Raw genomic sequence first — 20,215 nt, forward strand, 5'->3', positions numbered from 1 at the left:
CACATGGGACAAATGAGCTGTGCTGCAACAGATGCAACAAATGGTAAATATTATTACTTGACAAACAAATATTATGATTGCAAAACAAGTTATCTCGTGAGATTCCCTCTTAGCTATGGAACTCAGGCGCGTACTATGGTGCAAAACAAGTTATCTCGTGAACTTCCCTACTCAAGCCCGTCTCCTAACTATGGGAACAAGGTGAAAAACAAATGATGTTGTTACAATCTATGTCACAGAAGCAATCATACATCACAAAGGCATAATGTAATATTTTCCCCCATCATTCTGCCCTTTGACCCGGATTGAATTTATCATAAGGCATAATGTGCTAATTCACTTCGGGTCACATAATATTTTCTCAATCACTACTCTACCCACCTCTACCATTTCCCAAGTTATTATTTTTGGGATATTTTTTCCACTTTTATGTTTAGGATCATCAAATATATGTAAACACCGGACATCAATAACCAATGTTAACATAAACAGTCTTTGAGATTTGTGTTTTATTTGTCAAGGAAAACAGAATATTCTAAGATACTAGGCCCTGTATGAAAAATTAATTGCCCCATGAGCCATAATTGAAATTAAGCTTTTTCCATAACAAGCAGTGAGTCTTCTTACATTTTGCAGGAGATATGTGTGCCCAATCTTCCTTGTAGAATTCTTTGAATTCAGTCACACTGGATAATTTTTAGTGGCTGACTACTTAGCACATCTGTCTCACAGTTCAGCTGGCAAAGGTTCAAATTCTCCAGATCTGCTATGTAGAATTTGCATGTACACCCTGTGCCACAAAGAGCGTTCTCTGGGTACTACTAAGAACAAAAACCTACTTTGTCAGTTACTTGAACACTTCAAATTGTCGTTTAGTGTAAATCTGAGAGTGAATAATTTTTATTCTATGTCTTATGAGCTCTGCGCTCAGCTGGTGACCAGTTCAGGTTGCAAACTGCCTCCTTGTCAGAATAAGCAGCAAAGAGAATGGATGGGAGGACTGTGTTTAAGCATGATCATGCTAAAGCATTTCTAGTGGATTCAAGTGTAGACTAGGCCACTCAAAAAGCTTAACTTGTTGATGTTTTGGGATCGTTGTAGTGTAGCAGAACTCATGTTCTCCTTAGTTAGAGGTCTTGAACTGATTGCCAAACATGCTACTACAGCTTTTTCTTGTAAAGAGCGCAATCCATGTTTCAATGAATCACTATAAGTGATCCAGGTCATGAAGTAGCAAAATAGCCCTAGACCAGTGATGTCAAACCGATCCCACAAAGGGGGACCTGGTTTTTCTTCATACCGATTGAGCACAGACAGTTCAACTGATGTGGTGTCTGCTAAAACAAGTAGCACCTGACTGCAATCAACTGATTACACTTGTAAGACCCCAGACTGGTGAAAAGGTATTCATCTCATTTGGTTGGAATGAAATCCAGCACCCGCTGCGGCCATTTGAGGACCCCGGTATGAATTTAGTCACGATAATTGGACCGAAAAAACAAACAAACAAACAAACATATATTTATTAAGAGGGTCACGGGGGTGCTGGAGCCAATCCCAGCTAACTATGGGTAGCAGGCAGGGTACACTCTTAATTGGTTGCCAGCCATCGCAGGGCACAAAGAGACGAACAACCATTCGCGCACACATTCATAACTAGGTACATTTTAGCTTGTTCGATCAGCCTACCGTGCATGTTTTTGGGATGTGGGGGGAAACCACAGTGCCCGGAGAAAACCCACTCAGGCATGGGGAGAACATGCCAAATTTAATTTCATATCGATTCATTAATGTTATGTTACCCGTTTTTATCATTTCTATAAAGTAGGGCTGTCAAAATGATTGCATTAACGGGCGGTAATAAATTTTAAAAATTAATCACGTTAAAATATTTGACGCAATTAACACACATGCCCCTCTCAAACAGATTAAATTGACAGCAGTGTAATGTCCGCTTGTTACTTGTTGTCTCGTGTTTGGTGCCCTCTGCTGGCGCTTGGGTCCAAATGATATGATGGGTTTCAGCACAATGCGTGAGCATGGTGTAATTATTGACATCAACAATGGCGAACTACTAGCTTATTTTTTTGATTGAAAATTTTAAAAATTTTAATAAATAGAAAACATTAAGAGGGGTTTTAATATAAAAATTTCTATAACTTGTACTAACACTTATCTTTTAAGAACTACAAGTCTTTCTATCCAAGAATCGCTATAAGAGAATATTAATAATGTTAGTGCCATCTTGTTGATTTATTGTTTTAATAAACAAATACAGTACTTATGTACCGTATGTTGAATGTATATATCCGTCTTGTGTCGTATCTTTCCATTCCAACAATAATTTACAGAAAAATATGACACATTTTCTAGATGATTTGAATTGCGATTAATTACGATTAATTAATTTTTAAGCTGTAATTAACTCGATTAAAAAATGTAATCGTTTGACAGAAGTTGTATTCAGTTTTACACACTAAATTAAGGAGTAAATGATTGACTAAGTTTGTGTGCATATTTTTTGGGCGGGGGGGGGGTATTGGTTAAGGACCGCTTACGCACCGCAACTGCTTTAGAAAATTCTCAACGGTCAATTAATCGAATACAGTGCTTGTATTAATGAAATATTTGTTTGTGTACACTATGTGTAGCTCACCCTTTGGCCTTACTTGTGTCCTTCCTAATTGGCATCGCCCATTAACAAAGTGTGAATCAGTGTGTGCTCTGACCATATGTCTGCTCTAAGAGGATTAGTCAGCGAGCTGCACTTACTGTAGCAACCAATAAACTGACAAATAAACTGTGTGTCTGGTGCTTCTGCCTGTTTTTATTGGCCGGAGTACAGTCCTTTAAATTATATGCAGTGCTGTGGGAGAGTACTCATCATATTACTCATCATAATTTAAGCCTTGGCAGAGGTTTTTGCTCCTGTTTTTAGACAATGTCCTTATGCGCATTTTAGGTATTCTACACTGAGGTGAAAAATGGCCGTCTCCTGGGTACAACCTCCGTGAGGGAAGTCCCTCTTAGTTTGGACATACTGACTACGGTAAGTAGTAGAACATGCTTTTGCGAACTCTATGTTAACACAAACACATGAAGACTTCATTTCAGTACAAACTAAAATTGATGTTTGCAATAAATCCAAATGATTTTATTAGGGCTGTCATAATTATCGCGTTAACGGGCGTTAATTAATTATTTTTAATTAATCACGTTAAAATATTTGACATATTTAACGCACATGCCCCGCTCAAACAGATTAAAATGACAGCAAAATGTCATTTCCACTTGTTACTTGTGTTTTTTGGTGTTTGGCCACCCTCTGCTGGCGCTTGGGTGTGACTGATTTTATGGGTTTCAGCACCATAATTATTATTGACATCAACAATGGCGAGCAACTAGTTTATTTTTTGATTGAAAATTTTACAAACTTTATTAAAACGAAAACATTAAGAGTAGAGGTGTGCGAAATTTCCGATTCTTAGACTATTTGCGATTCGGCCGTGGAAGATTCGAGAACGATTCACAAAAATCCAAATTCTGATTATTGAAATATGTCAAGTAAAGCGGAAGTAAAACACACTCAGCGCGCCGCACGGTCTTCGGGACGCAATGAGGAACGGAGGGAGAGTAGCTAAACGTCATGCTTGTCATTACCCGGCCCCTCGGGTAATGCCAATTCTCAACTCATGGCTCTAGCTCAACTCATGCCGCGAGATAAAAAAACAACAACATACCTGACTGCTGCAGAAAGCTGCTACAAAGTACGTCCACACAATGGTACGGTAGATATCATATTTATATAGGACTAGATGCAAATAGACTCGGTGGCATTAGCAGCATATGTACAAAAAGCTAGATGCGGGCATTAGTAAACGGCCGCCATCTTAAAGCAGTAGACTTCCCTGCAAGGCTGTTGAAGCGAACCTTCCAAACGAACCTAATTAACTTTTTATCTAAAATACTCCTAAATCGGTAAAATATTGACTTGAATCTATCTTTAAAATAGTTTTAAAACTTTCACATGTCGAAAGTAGACAAAAGGGAAATTATGGAATAACGGGAGCAATTTTAACAACTTTAACGGTTGATTCACAACATTAAATTAATTGAATGTTTATTTATTTATTTAAGCCTGCAAGGGTTTTTATTTTATTTTATTTATTTATTTATTTATTTTACAGTTTTTGTAACTAATGTACAAAACATTAAAAGCAGCTAATAGCGGGGAGGGGGGGGGGGGGTCATCAATAATCGATTTATAATCGAATCGTAGCCTCTGAATCGTAATCGAATCGTTAGGTGCCCAAAGATTCCCACCTTTAATTAAGAGGGGTTTTAAAATAAACTTTCTATAACTTGTACTAACATTTATCTTTTAAGAACTATAAGTCTTTCTATCCATGGATCGCTTTAACAGAATGTTAATAATGTTAATGCCATCTTGTTGATTTATTGTTATAATAAACAAATACAGTCCTTATGTACAGTATGTTGAATGTATATATATCTGTCTTGGGTCTTATCTTTCCATTCCAACAATAATTTACAGAAAAATATGGCATATTTTCGAGATGGTTTGAATTGCGATTAATTACGATTAATTAATTTTTAAGCTGTGATTAACTCGATTAAAATTTTTAATTGTTTGACAGCTCTAGATTTTATATGAAGTAAAGCATCAGATCTTTAGTTAGTCTGGTACCAGACTGTTTTTTGCCATATACAGTTGTGGTCAAAAGTTTACATACACTTTTGAAGAACATAATGTCATGGCTCTCTTGAGTTTCCAGTTATTTCTACAACTCTGATTTTTCTCCGATAGAGTGATTGGAACAGATACTTCTTTGTCACAAAAAACATTCATGAACTTTGGTTCTTTTATGACTTTATTATGGGTTAACAGAAAAAGTGATCAAATCTGCTGGGTCAAAAATATACATACATGGATATGAAAAAGCGAATCATTGACTTGAACAAGTCAGGAAAGTCACTCGGAGCCATTTCAAAGCAGCTGCAGGTCCCAAGAGCAACAGTGCAAACAATTGTTTGTAAGTATAAAGTGCATGGCACTGTTTTGTCACTGCCACGATCAGGAAGAAAACACAAGCTATCACCTGCTGCTGAGAGAAAATTGGTCAGGTGGGTGACGATTCAACCAAGAATCACCAAAAAGCAGATCTGCCAAGAATTAGAAGCTGCTGTAACACAGGTGTCAGTGTCCACAGTCAAGCGTGTTTTGCATCTCCAATGACTGAGAGGCTGCCGTGCAAGAAGGAAGCCCTTTCTCCAAAAGCGGCACCTTAAGGCTCGACTGAAGTTTGCTGCTGATCACATGGACAAAGATAAGACCTTCTGGAGGAAAGTTCTGTGGTCAGACGAAACAAAAATCGAGCTGTCTGGCCACAATGCCCAGCAATATGTTTGGAGGAGAAAAGGTGAGGCCTTTAACCCCAAGTACACCATGCCTAACGTCAAGCACGGTGGTGGTAGTATTATGCTGTGGGGCTGTTTTGCTTCCAATGGAACTGGTGCTTTACAGAGAGTAAATGGGATAATGAAGAAGGAGGATTACCTTCAAATTCTTCAAGATAACCTAACGTCATCAGCCCGAAGATTGGGTCTTGGGCGCAGTTGGGTGTTCCAACAGGACAATGACACCAAAAACACATCAAAAGTGGTAACGGAATGGCTAAATCAGGCTAGAATTAAGGTTTTCGAATGGCCTTCCCAAAGTCCTGACTTAAACCCCATTGAGAACTTGTGGACAATGCTGAAGAAACATGTCCATGTCAGAAAGCCATCAAATCTAACTTAACTGCACCAATTCTGTCAAGAAGAGTGGTCAAAGATTCAACCAGAAGCTTGTGGATGGCTACCAAAAGCGCCTAATTGAAGTGAAAATGGCCAAGGGACACGTTACCAAATATTAGCGCTGCTGTATGTATATTTTTGACCCAGCAGATTTGATCACTTTTTTCTGTTCACCCACAATGAAGTCATAAAAGAACCAAACTTCATGAATGTTTTTTGTGACAAAGAAGTATCTGTTCCAATCACTCTATCAGAGAAAAATCAGAGTTGTAGAAATAACTGAAAACTCAAGTGAGCCATTACATTATGTTCTTCACAAGTGTATGTAAACTTTTGACCACAACTGTAACTCAATGGCTGCTACTGACGGCGGTAGACGCCAAATTCAATTTAACTGGGATGGCTGGCAGGGAATGATGATGCTTCAATGTCAATGGTAGTGAATGACTTCAAGATAGCAGCAAAATAATGTCCCAGAGTAGCAGTCAGAATGCTTATGAATATTACCGTCAGTCCTACAACACAAATAGCACAACGTAACATCGCAGAGTAGAAGGGGAGCAGTGGATGGTTTGCATTGCACAGCATAGCAACAGTACATGTTCAAAAAATACTGATTTGAAAGTCTCACCTCTATTTTGTCTAATGGCTTGTTGTTTTTTTCCACCCAAAGGGCCAATTTGATGGACAAGCAAACTTTGTAAGTATATGATTTTTTTTTTTTTTTTCAAATATCTTTCTGGGTAAACTCAATTTTGTAAATATTATTTTGTCGGAGAGTTTTATGGCATTGAAAATAGTGGGATTTATAAAAAGGTGACGTACAGAACAGGCCAAAAGTTTGGACACACCTCATTCAATGCAACACAAATGAAGGTCCAAACCCCATGGATAAAGCAATAAATTCCCCTAAACAACCCTGAAAAGGCATTCCTGTGAAGTCAAAAACCATTTTAGGTGACTCCCTCTTGAAGCACATCAAGAGAATGGCAAGAGTGTGCAAAACAGAGCAAAGGTGGCTGCTTTAAAGATACTACAATATTATGTTTTTAGTTATTTCACCTTTTTTTGCTAAGTACATAATTCTACACGTGTTCATTCATTGTTTTATTACCATCAGTGAGAATCTACAACGTAAATAGTCATGAAAATAAAGAAAACGCACGAATTAGAAGGTGTGTAGCTTTTGGCCTGTGCCTTATACTGTATGACATTATAATCTAGTGCTGTCCAGAGATTGTTTTTTTTTTTTAAATAGCGATTAATTGCATGCAGTCTATAGTTAACTCACGATTAATTGCATGTTTTATTAAATGCAAAAAGTTATGTTTTAAAGTTTTAAATACACTTTTTAGCACAGGAGTTGACTCGTTGAGCTGTGCTTATTTTACGTAATTCGAATTTAAACCTCATTAGAAATTAGAGTTGGGCAACTGTACACTTAGAAAGATAAATTAAACATCAGTAATTCCTGAATAACTTGTGAAGAGATTGGCATGGTTAGTGCATCTGTTCACAGTTCTGAGATCAACACTTGTATTTTTATTTTATTTATCTAATTTGCTTTACAAGGTGAATTTTACTCACTCTGGAATTCCAAACTACAGGGTGAGGGAAGGGCCAAAAGCTTATTTGCGCATTGAAAAAAAGTCTATTATTGGAGTCAGAGGGGGTTTGCGTTTTTAGCAGAAATTGCTCAAAGTTTCCCTCAGATTGTTTCATTTTGGAATGTGTAATAATCTTTTACTTGAACCATAGGATAGTCTTACACGACCAAAGAGCTTGCTCTCCCATCTATGGTTAGATTGCCAGGGGAAAAACACATATTGAGTGCTATAATGGTCTAAGCATAAAATTCTTTTTAATCACTCAATAGTTCATGATAATTGATTTTAAATAAATAAATACAAGTGAAAATACAGGAGGGCAAATAAGTATTTAGTCAACCACCAATTGTGCAAGTTCTCCTACTTGAAAAGATTAGAGAGGCCTGTAATTGTCAAAATGGGTAAACCTCAACCATGAGAGATAGAATGTGAAAAACCCCCCAGAAAATCACATTGTTTGATTTTTAAAGAATTTATTTGCAAATCATGGTGGAAAATAAGCATTTGGTCAATACCAAAAGTTCATCTCAATACTTTGTTATGTACCCTTTGTTGGCAATAACGGAGGCCAAACGTTTTCTGTAACTCTTCACTCTTTGCTTGGTGTAAAGAAATCAACTGTGGGAGCAATTATTAGAAAATGGAAGACATACAACAAGACCACTGATAATCTCCCTCGATCTGGGGCTCCATGCAAGATCTCACCCCGTGGCGTCAAAATGATAATAAGAACGGTGAGCATAAATCCTAGAACCACACGGGGGGACCTAGTGAATGACCTACAGAGAGCTGGGACCACAGTAACAAAGGCTACTATCAGTAACACAATGCGCCGCCAGGGACTCAAATCCTGCACTGCCAGACGTGTCCCCCTGCTGAAGAAAGTACACGTCCAGGCCCGTCTGCGGTTCGCTAGAGAGCATTTGGATGATCCAGAAGAGGACTGGGAGAATGTGTTATGGTTAGATGAAACCAAAATAGAACTTTTTGGTAGAAACACAGGTTCTCGTATTTGGAGGAGAAAGAATACTGAATTGCATCTGAAGAACACCATATCCACTGTGAAGCATAGGGGTGGAAACATCATGCTTTGGGGCTGTTTTTCTGCAAAGGGACCAGAACGACTGATCTGTGTAAAGGAAAGAATGAATGGGGCCATGTATCGAGAGATTTTGAGTGAAAATCTCCTTCCGTCAGCAAGGGCATTGAAGATTAGACGTGGCTGGGTCTTTCAGCATGACAATGATCCCAAACACACAGCCAGGGCAACAAAGGAGTGGCTTCGTAAGAAGCATTTCAAGGTCCTGGAGTGGCCTAGCCAGTCTCCAGATCTCAACCCCATAGAAAATCTGTGGAGGAAGTTGAAAGTCCGTGTTGCCCAACGGCAGCCCCAAAACATCACTGCTCTAGAGGAGATCTGCATGGAGGAATGGGCCAAATTACCAGCAACAGTGTGTGAAAAGCTTGTGAAGAGTTACAGAAAATGTTTGGCCTCCGTTATTGCCAACAAATGGTACATAACAAAGTATTGAGATGAACTTTTGGTATCGACCAAATACTTATTTTCCACCATGATTTGCAAATAACTTCTTTAAAAATCAAACAATTTGATTTTCTGGGTTTTTTTCCACATTCTGTCTCTCATGGTTGAGGTTTACCCATGTTGACAATTACAGGCCTCTCTAATATTTTCAAGTGGAAAAACTTGCACAATTAGTGGTTGACTAAATACCTTTTTGCCCCACTGTACCAATTTGCCGAAGCTCTAGTATGACTTACTTTGTGAAACAATCTATGAAATTTACTGTTTGGATGCTTTTGCAGAAAGTGAAGCATAGTTTTCTTGGAAATGAAAGTTGACATAGTGTTACGTCCCACAGACGGCTCGCTAAGGGCGTAACATAAAACGAGACACACAAATTTGCAAGTGGACACAAATTTATTTACACAACAATCAAACTCGCAATAAATATGTACAAAATGTGGATGAAGTGCGGCTTCAGGGTAAGCCCAGGCCAAAACAACAAACAAAAGGAATCTACACTTAAACCCCACCCGCTAACTAAACCCTAATCATGAAAAATAACAAAGAAAAGACAGCCACTAACCTAGCTTCCTACGCTATAAAAAACAGGAGAAAACGGGTTGAATAGAAATGGCGACTTACCCCTACTTGCTTCAGTGCTCTTATTTACAGTGGTGAACAAAAACGATCCAATAACGAATAAACACAAAAGACCTCACCAAAAAAGCGGGAGTGTATCAAACTAGCAATCAAATGCAAACGAGAGTGAATGGCGAGCAAACAGATGGCGAGGAGGACCGCGGCAGAATGCTGTCAAATGCGACCTCAGCGTTGACAGCGACAGGTTTATGAAGGTTGGCGCCTTTTTCTTGGCCAATCAGCGGCGGCGACGCCGTCAGTCCGTCCTGCGTCGATCAGCTTTCGTCATAGTGGGAGGGGAACCAGCCAGCTGGTGGAGGCGACGATCACCTGACTGGAAGAATCTCAGAAAATTAAATATTAAACGGCCAGGGGCCGTGACACATAGTGTTACATTGATGAATTTGGAAAAAGTGCTAAATGCAACGAATGACTGTCACCTACAAGGGCGTAGGTTTGCATAGGGACAGTAGGGACATGACACTACCAACTTTTCAGGATGCTCAAATGGCCCCCACCAACTTTTAAGCAACCTTATTTGCATTATATAATTAATTTTGTTATTTAACCAAGTAATTTAGATTGTCTTCCAATATGTTATAAGGATAAAATAGACCCTACCATTATTAAGTGAATTATTTTCATTATCTTCGGACTTACATTTATCCTTTTTTTTGTGCCGGTCCATTCCCCCCCCCCTCAAACGCACATTTAATTAGCTGATGATTTGACCCCCCCGCCACACGGACAAACACTCACACTCGCACAGCCCCGACAGATTCGAGTAAGTAATGTAAAAAGACGTCACTGTTGTGGAGATGGGGTAAACACCACTAATTTTCCTACTGAAAGTCCAACCTGCATCAAGAGTTAGCATAACATAAAACTGTGTGAACTTGCTAACCTACAAAACTACAGCGTTCAGGCCAGCCTCCACAAGAGACAATGAAGTCAAGCTAACTATCCCTCATTTGGATCCCTTGGTCACCCGTACATTAAACCTTGACTTAACCAGTTTTCATCTGAAAGATTTATTTTCTCTACTAGTTTCTGCGCTAGTCCGAAAAAAAAAAAAAAAAAAAAGACAGAAATGGAGTTGACGCACTCTAGTTCTTAGTGATGCATCCCTAAACATTAATGTACATGATTGAACTATGTTTGTGTGCTATGTAGGATGTGGACATTGGAAACCTAAAGGTGAACACCAAGTACCGAGTGAGCGTGGGTGCTTACGGTTGGGCCGGCGAGGGTCGGCCCAGTATGCCACGGGATGTCAGCACATCCTCTCATGGTGAGTTGAAAGAAAAATCTATTTGATGATGTTCATTCTTATTAATGTAACGGATTATTGATGTCATCGTCTGCCGTTAGATGCGTGCATGCCGCCCTCACCCCCGACTGAGCCCGTCGTCGTGGCGATTTCCGATACGGAGTTGGCGTTGTCGTGGCAGCAAGGGGAGAGTGAGGGTAGCGCACCTGTCCTTCACTTCCTGGTTGCTTACATCCGGTGAGCTATGGGTTGTTACCTATTGTGTATCTGTGTTTATTTACATTTTGATTTACTTGATTCTATTGTTGTGTCCCTCTAGTATGATTTCATTCATGTAGTATGCTTTACTCTACAGTGTCTTGTTAACATAATTTTATTTTATTTTTCGTATGATTGTATCATTTTGATATGTCTGTTATTTATCATTACATTTTTTATATCTTAAATTTAAAAAAATAGGGCTGTCAAACGATTAAAAATTTTAATCGAGTTAATCACAACTTAAAAATTAATTAATTGTAATTAATTGCAATTCAAACCATCTCCAAAATATGCCATATTTTTCTGTAAATTAGTGTTGGAATTGAAAGATAAGACACAAGACGGATATATACATTCAACATACTGTACATAAGTACTGTATTTGTTTATTATAAATCCACCAGATGGCATTAACATTATTAACATTCTTTCTGTTAAAGGGATCCACGGATAGAAAGACTTGTAGTTCTTAAAAGATAAATGTTAGTACAAGTTATAGTAATTTTATATTAAAACCCCTCTTAATGTTTTCGTTATAATAAAATTTGTAAAATTTTCAATCAAAAAATAAACTAGTAGCTCGCCATTGTTGATGTCGCCGAGCGGTGATGTCACACGGGCTCCCTGCCGTTCTTCCACAGCGTCTTTAACTAAGTAAGGTAGTGACTGAAATACACCACAAGGTGTCAATGGCGAGTTTTAATTAGAAATCAAGCCAATGTGTAGAAATCAAGCCAATGAGTGTGTTTTGTCCCTCGACTGACGCCGTAGTTCCCTTTTTACTGGTCCATCCACGGTCATTTGAGTGCTGGCTTCACAACGTACGAGACCTCTGATAGTTTGTATATTGCGACTAAATATTGCCATCCAGTGTATTTTTTGAGCTAAACGAAATGTTTGATAGAGTTTGACCAAAGTCTGAGTAAGTTTTATGTGTATTTTGCATATCTATTTTGATTGGGAATGCCAGTTCGCTCTGCATTGAGCGCTTTTCTATTTCTGAACATTATTTTTTTTTGGTGCTTTCACTAAATGATACTTATGTTTGTTGTGAAGGAGTTGCCGAAGCTTATGCCAATAAACGGCGCGGTCCAATGAACGCCTGTATCGACTCGCCTTTCTCTGCCTCTTATCTCTCAATGTACAAAAACGGCATAATTGTAATCTGTTTGAGGCAATGCATGAGCGGGTCATTCCGCACATGCGTTAAATGCGGCAAATATTTTAATGTGATTAATTTAAAAAATTAATTACCACCCGTAAATAAAATTGAAATTAAATTTGACAGCATTGAAAAATATATTTGTTAAACTAATTTCTTTTGTAGATGCAGTATACGTGAAATTATAATTGTATTTTTCCTTTTTAGTTTTGTTTTATATGGACCGATATGAACACAGTCGGCGAAGGTGGGCTGTAAGAAAATATGTCAGGCGAGTCAAATTTAGCCGAGACTATCGGCAGAGCGATTCTGACTGCATTACAAAGGTTTCCCAGTGAGAAACGCAGGATTTTTGCAAATGAAGATAGAAAAGTCAACCTTGCTCTCCAGTCCAGTCCAACAGAGACCCCTCGTGGCTAACTTTACTGGGCTCATTTGTAAAAGTGACACTAAAAGCACAAAATACTCCTTAAATGGTTTCTCCTGAATGTGTATTGTACCTAGAAATTGTTATTATCACAATAAATCATGTCCAAAAGCCGACTGCCACCGATGAGTAGGTTTTATTCATTTTCAAGCAACGTAAACAAACAGTCTGAGCTGCTCAAGGTTTTATTTTGTTACTTCCGGTCTCCAGTCATGTGAATTTGCATATTACGCTAAATATTTAGTTTCAACTGTTTCCAGATTTAAGATTTAAATAGAGTATTTAGATATAACATATACATTTACGATTTAATATAAAACTCTGATTAAGGATATATATTTCGGATATAAATTTAAAATATATATATAGAATATAAATTTAAGATTTACATTTAAGATTTAAATAAATATTTAGTTCTGGATTAAAAAATTCAAGTCCAATACTTATTATTTAAAAATAAATATTTAAGTTGCTAAATAATGTTGTAAATTTGCACACACAAAAAAAAGTGACCGCTAACAATTTCACACCACATTTTTCACACTGCATGGCGCTAAATGTGAGAAAATGTTGCCGTAATTTTCGGCATGTGCTGCTTTACAAACGGCGCCCCATAGAACTTACTGGACAAAACAATACCGGATTTATTATGTATTTGATTGATATCTTTTGTTGTGACAATGAGACAAAGCTCGTCCATTGTGTAAACACAATGGTCCAACAGCAAGGGTGTAAGACAAAGAAGCTTCTTATGTCTATGACAAGTGTAACACAGATACAGTCCTACATCATTTTCCATCAGTCCCTTGATGGTTGGGCTCAGAGACGCCGACAACAAGAAGGTGGCTCGTTTTTGAAACCCACCCTTCTTGCCACCCTGCTGTGACACCACGGTGCCAAGATGTGGCATCAGATATAAAAAGCATAAAGGCAGGTGTTGCTCTTTACTTTACAAAGAGGGATTGGAAGACAACTGATTTGAATTCATGTTGTTTCCGCACAGATGAAACACACCAACACACATACACACACAAACGTGACTGCAGGCCATCGACATCCAGTCACATTAGAGCACGTCAACACCAGTCGTATGCTTGGAAGTGACAGGCAGACTAAAATGTGAGAATTCACCATTTCTTTATCGAAACAATACAATACCAAATACAAGGTAACACATTCCTGCTTAAACCTATCAACTCTTTAACATCTCCCTGTATGTTTTAGTATTTGATCTTTTATACAGTGGTGAAAAAGTATCTGAGCCTTCTGGAATTTCTTACATTTCTGCATAAAATCACTATCAAATTTGATCTGATCGCCAAAATCACACAGATGTAGAAACAGTGTCTGTTTTACTTAAAACCACCCAAACATTTATAGGTTTTGCTATTTTAATGAGGATAGCATGCAAACAATGACAAAAGGGGGGGAAAATAAGTCAGTGAACCCTCTGCTTGAGGAGACTTCAAGAGCAATTGAAATCAATCTTTACCAAACAATTTAGGTCAGGTGTGTGCCCTATCACTGATGAGTGGTTTAAAGCTGCCCTGCCCACTATAAAATACACACCTGGTAAGAATTGTCATGATGAGAAGCATTGTCTGATGTGCCTCATGGCTCTGTCTAAAGAGCTGTCTGAAGACCTGCCATCAAGGATTGTTGATTTGTATAAAGCTGGGAAAGGATACAAAACAATCTCTAAAAGTCTGGATGTTCATCAATCGACAGTCAGAGAAGTTGTCTACAAATGAGAGTTTGGCACTGTTGCTTCTCTCCCAAGGAGTGGCCATCCACCAAAGCTGACGCCAAGAGTTCAGCACAGAATACTCAAAGAGGTAAAAAAAGAACCCGAGAGTGTCTACTAAAGATTTACAGAAATCACTGGCACAGTCCAATATCTGCAGACATCAACTATATGTAAATCTATGGCCAGGAATGGTGTTCATGGGAGGACTCCTCGGAGGAAGCAACTGCTTTAAAAAAAAAAAAAAAAAATACATTGTTGCTCGTTTAATGTTTGCAAAAAGGCAATTGGACACTCCACAGAAGTTACGGCGAAATATTTTTTGGACTGATGAAAACAAAGTTGAATTGTTTGGGAGTAAGCATGGTGGAGGGAACATCATAATTTGGGGCTGTTTTGCTGCCTCAAGGCCTGGACAACTAGCAATCATTAATGGAAGAATGAATTCAAAGGTTTATCAGGATGTTTGCAAGAAAACTTGAGACCGTCTGTCAGACAGTTGAAGCTAAAAAGAGGATGGATGCTGCAACAAGACAATAATCCAAAACACAGAAGTAAATCAATTTCAGAATAGTTTCAGAAGAACAATAAACAACTTTTGGATTGGCCAAGTCAAAGTCCAGACTTAAAACCCCATTGAGATGCTGTGACATGACCTAAAGACAGCGATTTATGCCAGACATCCCAGGAATCTGACTGAACTATAGCAGTTTTGTAAAGAATGGGCCAAGATTAGTCCTGCTCGATGTGCCAGACTGATCTGCAGCTACAGCAAGCGTCTGTTTGAAGTTATTGCTGCCAAAGAGGGGGCCACAAAATATGAAATGTTAATGGTCCACTTACTTATTTTCCCCCCCTTTTGTCATTGTTTGCATACTATCCTCATTAAAATATGAAAACCAATAAATGTTTGGTTGGTTTTAGTTAAAGCAGACACTGTTTTTTCATCTGTGTGATTTTGCAAAAATCAGATCACATTTGGTGGTGATTTTATGCAGGAATGTGAAAAATTCCAAAAGTTCAGATACTTTTTCATACCACTGTATTTCATGTTGAGGAACGTCATTTGCGGAATCGTCACTTGCTGGCACACCAAATATGACATTTTTTCCATTAAGTAAAAAAACCTACTGTAAAAACCTACCGTAACTTTTGGACTATAAGCCGCTGCTTTTTTCCCTCATTTTGAATCGTGCGGCTTATAGTCCAGTGCGACCTATTTGTTGATTTAATTGGGTTTACAGGTAGCACTTTATTTGACAGCGACGCCATAAAACTGTCATAATTATGACATGACACAATCATGGACATTAATGAATGTATATGACTGATGTCACGAAGTGTCATCCGTCAAATTTTGTCACTAACTCTATTTCTTTTCATTTTTACATCCATTCAAAAGTAAGATCATTTGCCGGATGAAACTTAATGACATCCGTCATAAGCATTCATCAATGCTCATGACAGTGTCATGTCATAATTATGATTGTCTTATGACAGTCTAATGGCGCCAATATCAAATAAAGTGTTACCAAATACCTTAACTTGCAATTAATTAAACAACTGGAACAGTAACTGAAGACATAATTAGCACACAACATGAATTTTCATTGTTATTTACATCTGAAGCACTGCAATGCATGCTAGGAGGTACGTTAGAGAACAACAGTATTGGCAGCAGGTATCAGCAGAGGTTGACTGCTTCCTCCAGAGGAGCAGTGATGACCAAATGAAGCTTCATGAAGCAATGAAGCTTTGCAGCCAATTGGTTCAAAGCTTCATGGTGGTTCATTTGGTTTTATGACAGTCTTATGATGCCGCTGTCAAATAAAAAGATACCGGTTAATATCTTTTGGTGTAAATATCCCACAATACATTGAGGCCAGCTGCAGTTTATAGTCCAGTGCGACTATCTCTGAACAAATGCTGTGTTCTTGTTAAATTTGGTGGGTGGCGGTTTAGATGCGCCTTATAGCCTGAAAACTGACACTAAATGACATCTGTCATAAGCATTTATTAATGCTCATGACGATGTCATGTCCCGTAATAAAGTGAGGACAGCTGCGGGTTATAGTCTGGTGCGACTTATCTATGAACAAAAGTCGTCAAATTTGGTGGGTGGCGGCTTATAGTCAGGTGCGCCTTATAGTCAGAAAATCACGGCTCGTAGACTTTTGTTTTGAGTGCCTAGCACATGATTCTGAAGTTTTTGTTGAGTTTGATAGTCAAGCATGAATAATGCTTGCGTTTTTAAATTTTTTTTTTTCAAAGAATTGTTGAGTACTAATTTCTCTTTTTTTTTTTAGATTATTGTAACTTGGTACAAAGGGACTATGTAGAAAGGTACAGAGCCCCTAAAGGGACATTGACAGAAATAAAATAAATGTAAACAACACCAGATAGTATGTGGTGCGCACGAGAAACAATCTCTAATAAAATGGTGACGATGTGCAAGTAATAGAATAATATCTTTATAGTTGAGTCCAAGATTGAAGTAAAGCTCAACTAAATCCTGTATTGTCATTTTTAGCACGCTGAAAGTGCTGGTGTCCGATTGAGCGACTGCAGTTTATGGCCTATAAAAGGGAACTTTCTGGTGCGCACTAAATAATTTCTGGTGTGCACCAGATACTTTTGTGTTGCGCAGGGCCGGCCCAGCCTATACACAGACTATGCAGCTGCTTAGGGCCCCTGACCACTAGGATGCCCCCAATCTGGGAATTGTTTAATTTATATTCTATTTTGTTTACTACAGTTTGCTTTATTTGACTTTTGTGAGTTTTGATACTTAATGCCAAGCTTAAAAAATACTTCTTTCTTTTCCCTCTTTTAGAAAAAGGTTTGGCGCTATTTACTGTAAGTACAAAATATAGACGTATGGGTTGGATTGCATGTATGGGTTTCACAGTACACTGTGACGAAATGGTGTGCCAAAAATATGGGGCCCTTGGCATTATTTTGCCTAGGGCCCCCAAATGGCCTGGGCCGGCCCTGGTGTTGCGCAAAAAATAGTTTTCTGTTTTGCAACAGAATAGTCTCTAGTGCGCACCAGACAGTTTAAATTTATTTTATTTCTGTCGATGTCCCTTTGGCGCCATAGAAAGGAGTTGATGAGTTTCATTTTTACAAAAATAGGGCTTTGCCACCACCTTGAGGCTTATACAGAATACACAATTTTATAGACCTTTTCAAGGAGTCAAATACTAGTGTTTTTTTTCTATTTGTGGCAGGTTTTGATCCCAATCCCTAAATCGGGGGTCGGCAACCCGCGGCTCAAGAGCCGCATTCGGCTCTTTAGCGCCGCCCTAGTGGCTCGCTGGAGCTTTTCCAAAAATGTTTGAAAATGGAAAAAGATGGAGGAGGGAAATATATTTTTTGTTTTAATATGGGGTCTGTAGGACAAACATGACACAAACATTCTTCTAATTCATTAATATGGTAATGAATTTAAATTTGAGGCAGCATCGTAGAACAGCGTAGGCATGTGAAGCGTCATTCTCTATAGGAAGCAATGAAGGGGTTTAGGGAAAAATAAACAAATAATCATGAAGGTTCATTATGTATTTGTAGCCAACTTAGTCATTTTGATAGTAGGCTAATAGAGTTAATACAGATATACAGCATGTGTTCTCTTTATTGTAAGGCTTATATAAGGTTTTTAATTTTTTTCAACAACTCTTTCAACATTTTGGGTTGCCTCCCCCTGCCCAAAATGAAAGATTGAAGGAAGGGGGTTTGTATTGCCTCTCGATAGATTGCACAGGCGTATCAAAAAGATTGGTCAACAAGCATTGACAATGTAGCGCTCAGTTCTTAAAACTTTTGTTGAAAAGTGCATAGACACAAAAAAGACATCTTTTTGGACCTCATTTGCACGCGTTTTGAATGTTTGACCGTCTCCTGTGGTCCTACAGGCCGGAAATGGACACAGAATGGACTTACATCCGTGAGCCTATCGAGAGCAACTCCATGGTTCTCAAGGGCCTCATACCTGAGACCGAGTACCAGTTTGTCATCAGAGCCGTGAACATCCACGGCGCCAGCCCTCCGAGCCACGTCAACAACCCGGTGCGCACCCTGGGTAAGATGCCTCTTCTTCCCCTCTCGTCACCAACGCTTTCAACTAATATTTTGTTTGTTTGTTTTTTAACTTGGATAAACTAAACACTGACAATTTTATGTATTAGTCGCTAGAATTCCAATTTCGTCATAATGTAGGCAACAAGCTCTGTGTAACTGGGTCTCTCTCACAGATGAAATTAATTTACTCGATTAATTTTGTGTCCTTATTTGAGTATGTGCCTACGTGTGTGTGTGTCGGGGGTTTGCTGGTGCATGCACGTTATGGGGGTGACAGAAAGGAAGGAAGGAATACATTTTTACACACCTATGCTACCTATGAACATAGTGCTGCTTTCTTTAGCTAATTATATATACCCGTGGACACATGTGGGTGGTCTGATAGCCGAGGAGAAAGAGGAGGGGAAGGGGGTCAAAGGGGACGTGATTAGGCGGGGTGGAGCGTACAGCAAATCAGCAAAATACTGGAACCTAGTATTAAGCTAATCACATGTAAGTGTGGATATGTTGACATCCTATTCTATGCTGCCTGATCGCTAATCATGGCACCGACAATCTTGCCACCGGAGTGTGTCTAATTGCACCCAGTCATGCGTAACCCCACCCAGAAGTGTGATAATCTTGCAGAGAAGTGGAAGTGCTGAGTGGGGGCCACCCCAGGGTCCTGGCTCCGCCCCAGCCAACCGAGGGGGAGCGTGTGCCCCACCTCTCCTCCCGCAGCTCCAGCAATGGGGCAATCGCCGTCCCCCCGGGACCCAGTGCGGTTCCCCAGACCATAAGCCCGCCCCATTAACCAAAGCGATGAGTGGACGTGCCAACGCCCCCCGCGCCTTTCCCATCTCCATTTGAGTGTGTGTGTGTGTGGGGTGGGGTGGGGGGGTATGTGTGATAGGACGAGAATGGAGATGGGAAAGCAGGTAGGGATGGGAATCAAAATCCGATTCCAATTCGGAACCGGTTCCGAGTGTTTCGAGGCCTCGACATCACAATTAAAAAGCCTTAAAGATCCCTTTAAAGTGATCCTCTAGTTTTAAGACAAGTAATTCTTAAAAGATACATCTTAGTATGAGTTATAATAATTTGACATTAAATCCCTCTTAATGTTTTTGTTTTAATAAAATTTGTAAAATTATTTTAACTGATTGTTCGCCATGGTTGTTGACGTCGCAGTGCTGTGACGTCACAAATCCCGCTGCCGGACTTCAGCGTGTCATTCATTAGCAACATCTCGTCAGTTCGTCCCTTCCAATTTGAACCAGAGCGGAAAAGTGAAGAGCAGGACAGCACTGTCGGTCGTTCACAAGACGAGCAGCAAAGGCGAAATGCAGAGCAAGAAATACCTGATGAGGCAAGAGTTGGGCTAAACTTCTGGTGTACATGCGGCAAGTGCATCTCGATGACAACGGAGCGAGAGAGCATATGTTGTCGAGAACTCAGTTTTTTGTCAGCAGATCTTCAAGGTGAGTTATTGCGTCATCAAACTCATTCCAATATAATTGTGTAGATTGTTAGCATCCAGAGCTGTCGTATGCTTTACATACAGTACAGGCCAAAACACATTGGCATTCGTGCCTTTTTATTTTCTTGACCATTGACATTATAAACTCTCACTGAAGGCAATAAAACTATGAATGTGTGGCGAGCTAGGGAAGGATGCGGAGTATCAAACCACGGAGCTAATCC

At 39.1% G+C, this 20,215-nt stretch overlaps 1 protein-coding gene across 1 annotated transcript in view; it reads left to right on the forward strand.

Moving 5' to 3' along the window:
• Positions 1-20,215, forward strand: part of LOC130913382 (pikachurin) — a 98,821-nt gene that overhangs the window by 24,998 nt on the left and 53,608 nt on the right. The window contains exons 3-7 of the mRNA XM_057831964.1: positions 2,963-3,049; positions 6,491-6,517; positions 10,762-10,879; positions 10,960-11,095; positions 18,367-18,533. Of these exons, the coding sequence (XP_057687947.1) occupies positions 2,963-3,049; positions 6,491-6,517; positions 10,762-10,879; positions 10,960-11,095; positions 18,367-18,533 (535 nt within the window). The remainder of the gene's footprint in view (positions 1-2,962; positions 3,050-6,490; positions 6,518-10,761; positions 10,880-10,959; positions 11,096-18,366; positions 18,534-20,215) is intronic.

Source organism: Corythoichthys intestinalis, chromosome 3 (assembly GCF_030265065.1).
Source record: "Corythoichthys intestinalis isolate RoL2023-P3 chromosome 3, ASM3026506v1, whole genome shotgun sequence".
In the NCBI taxonomy this organism is placed as follows: domain Eukaryota; kingdom Metazoa; phylum Chordata; class Actinopteri; order Syngnathiformes; family Syngnathidae; genus Corythoichthys; species Corythoichthys intestinalis.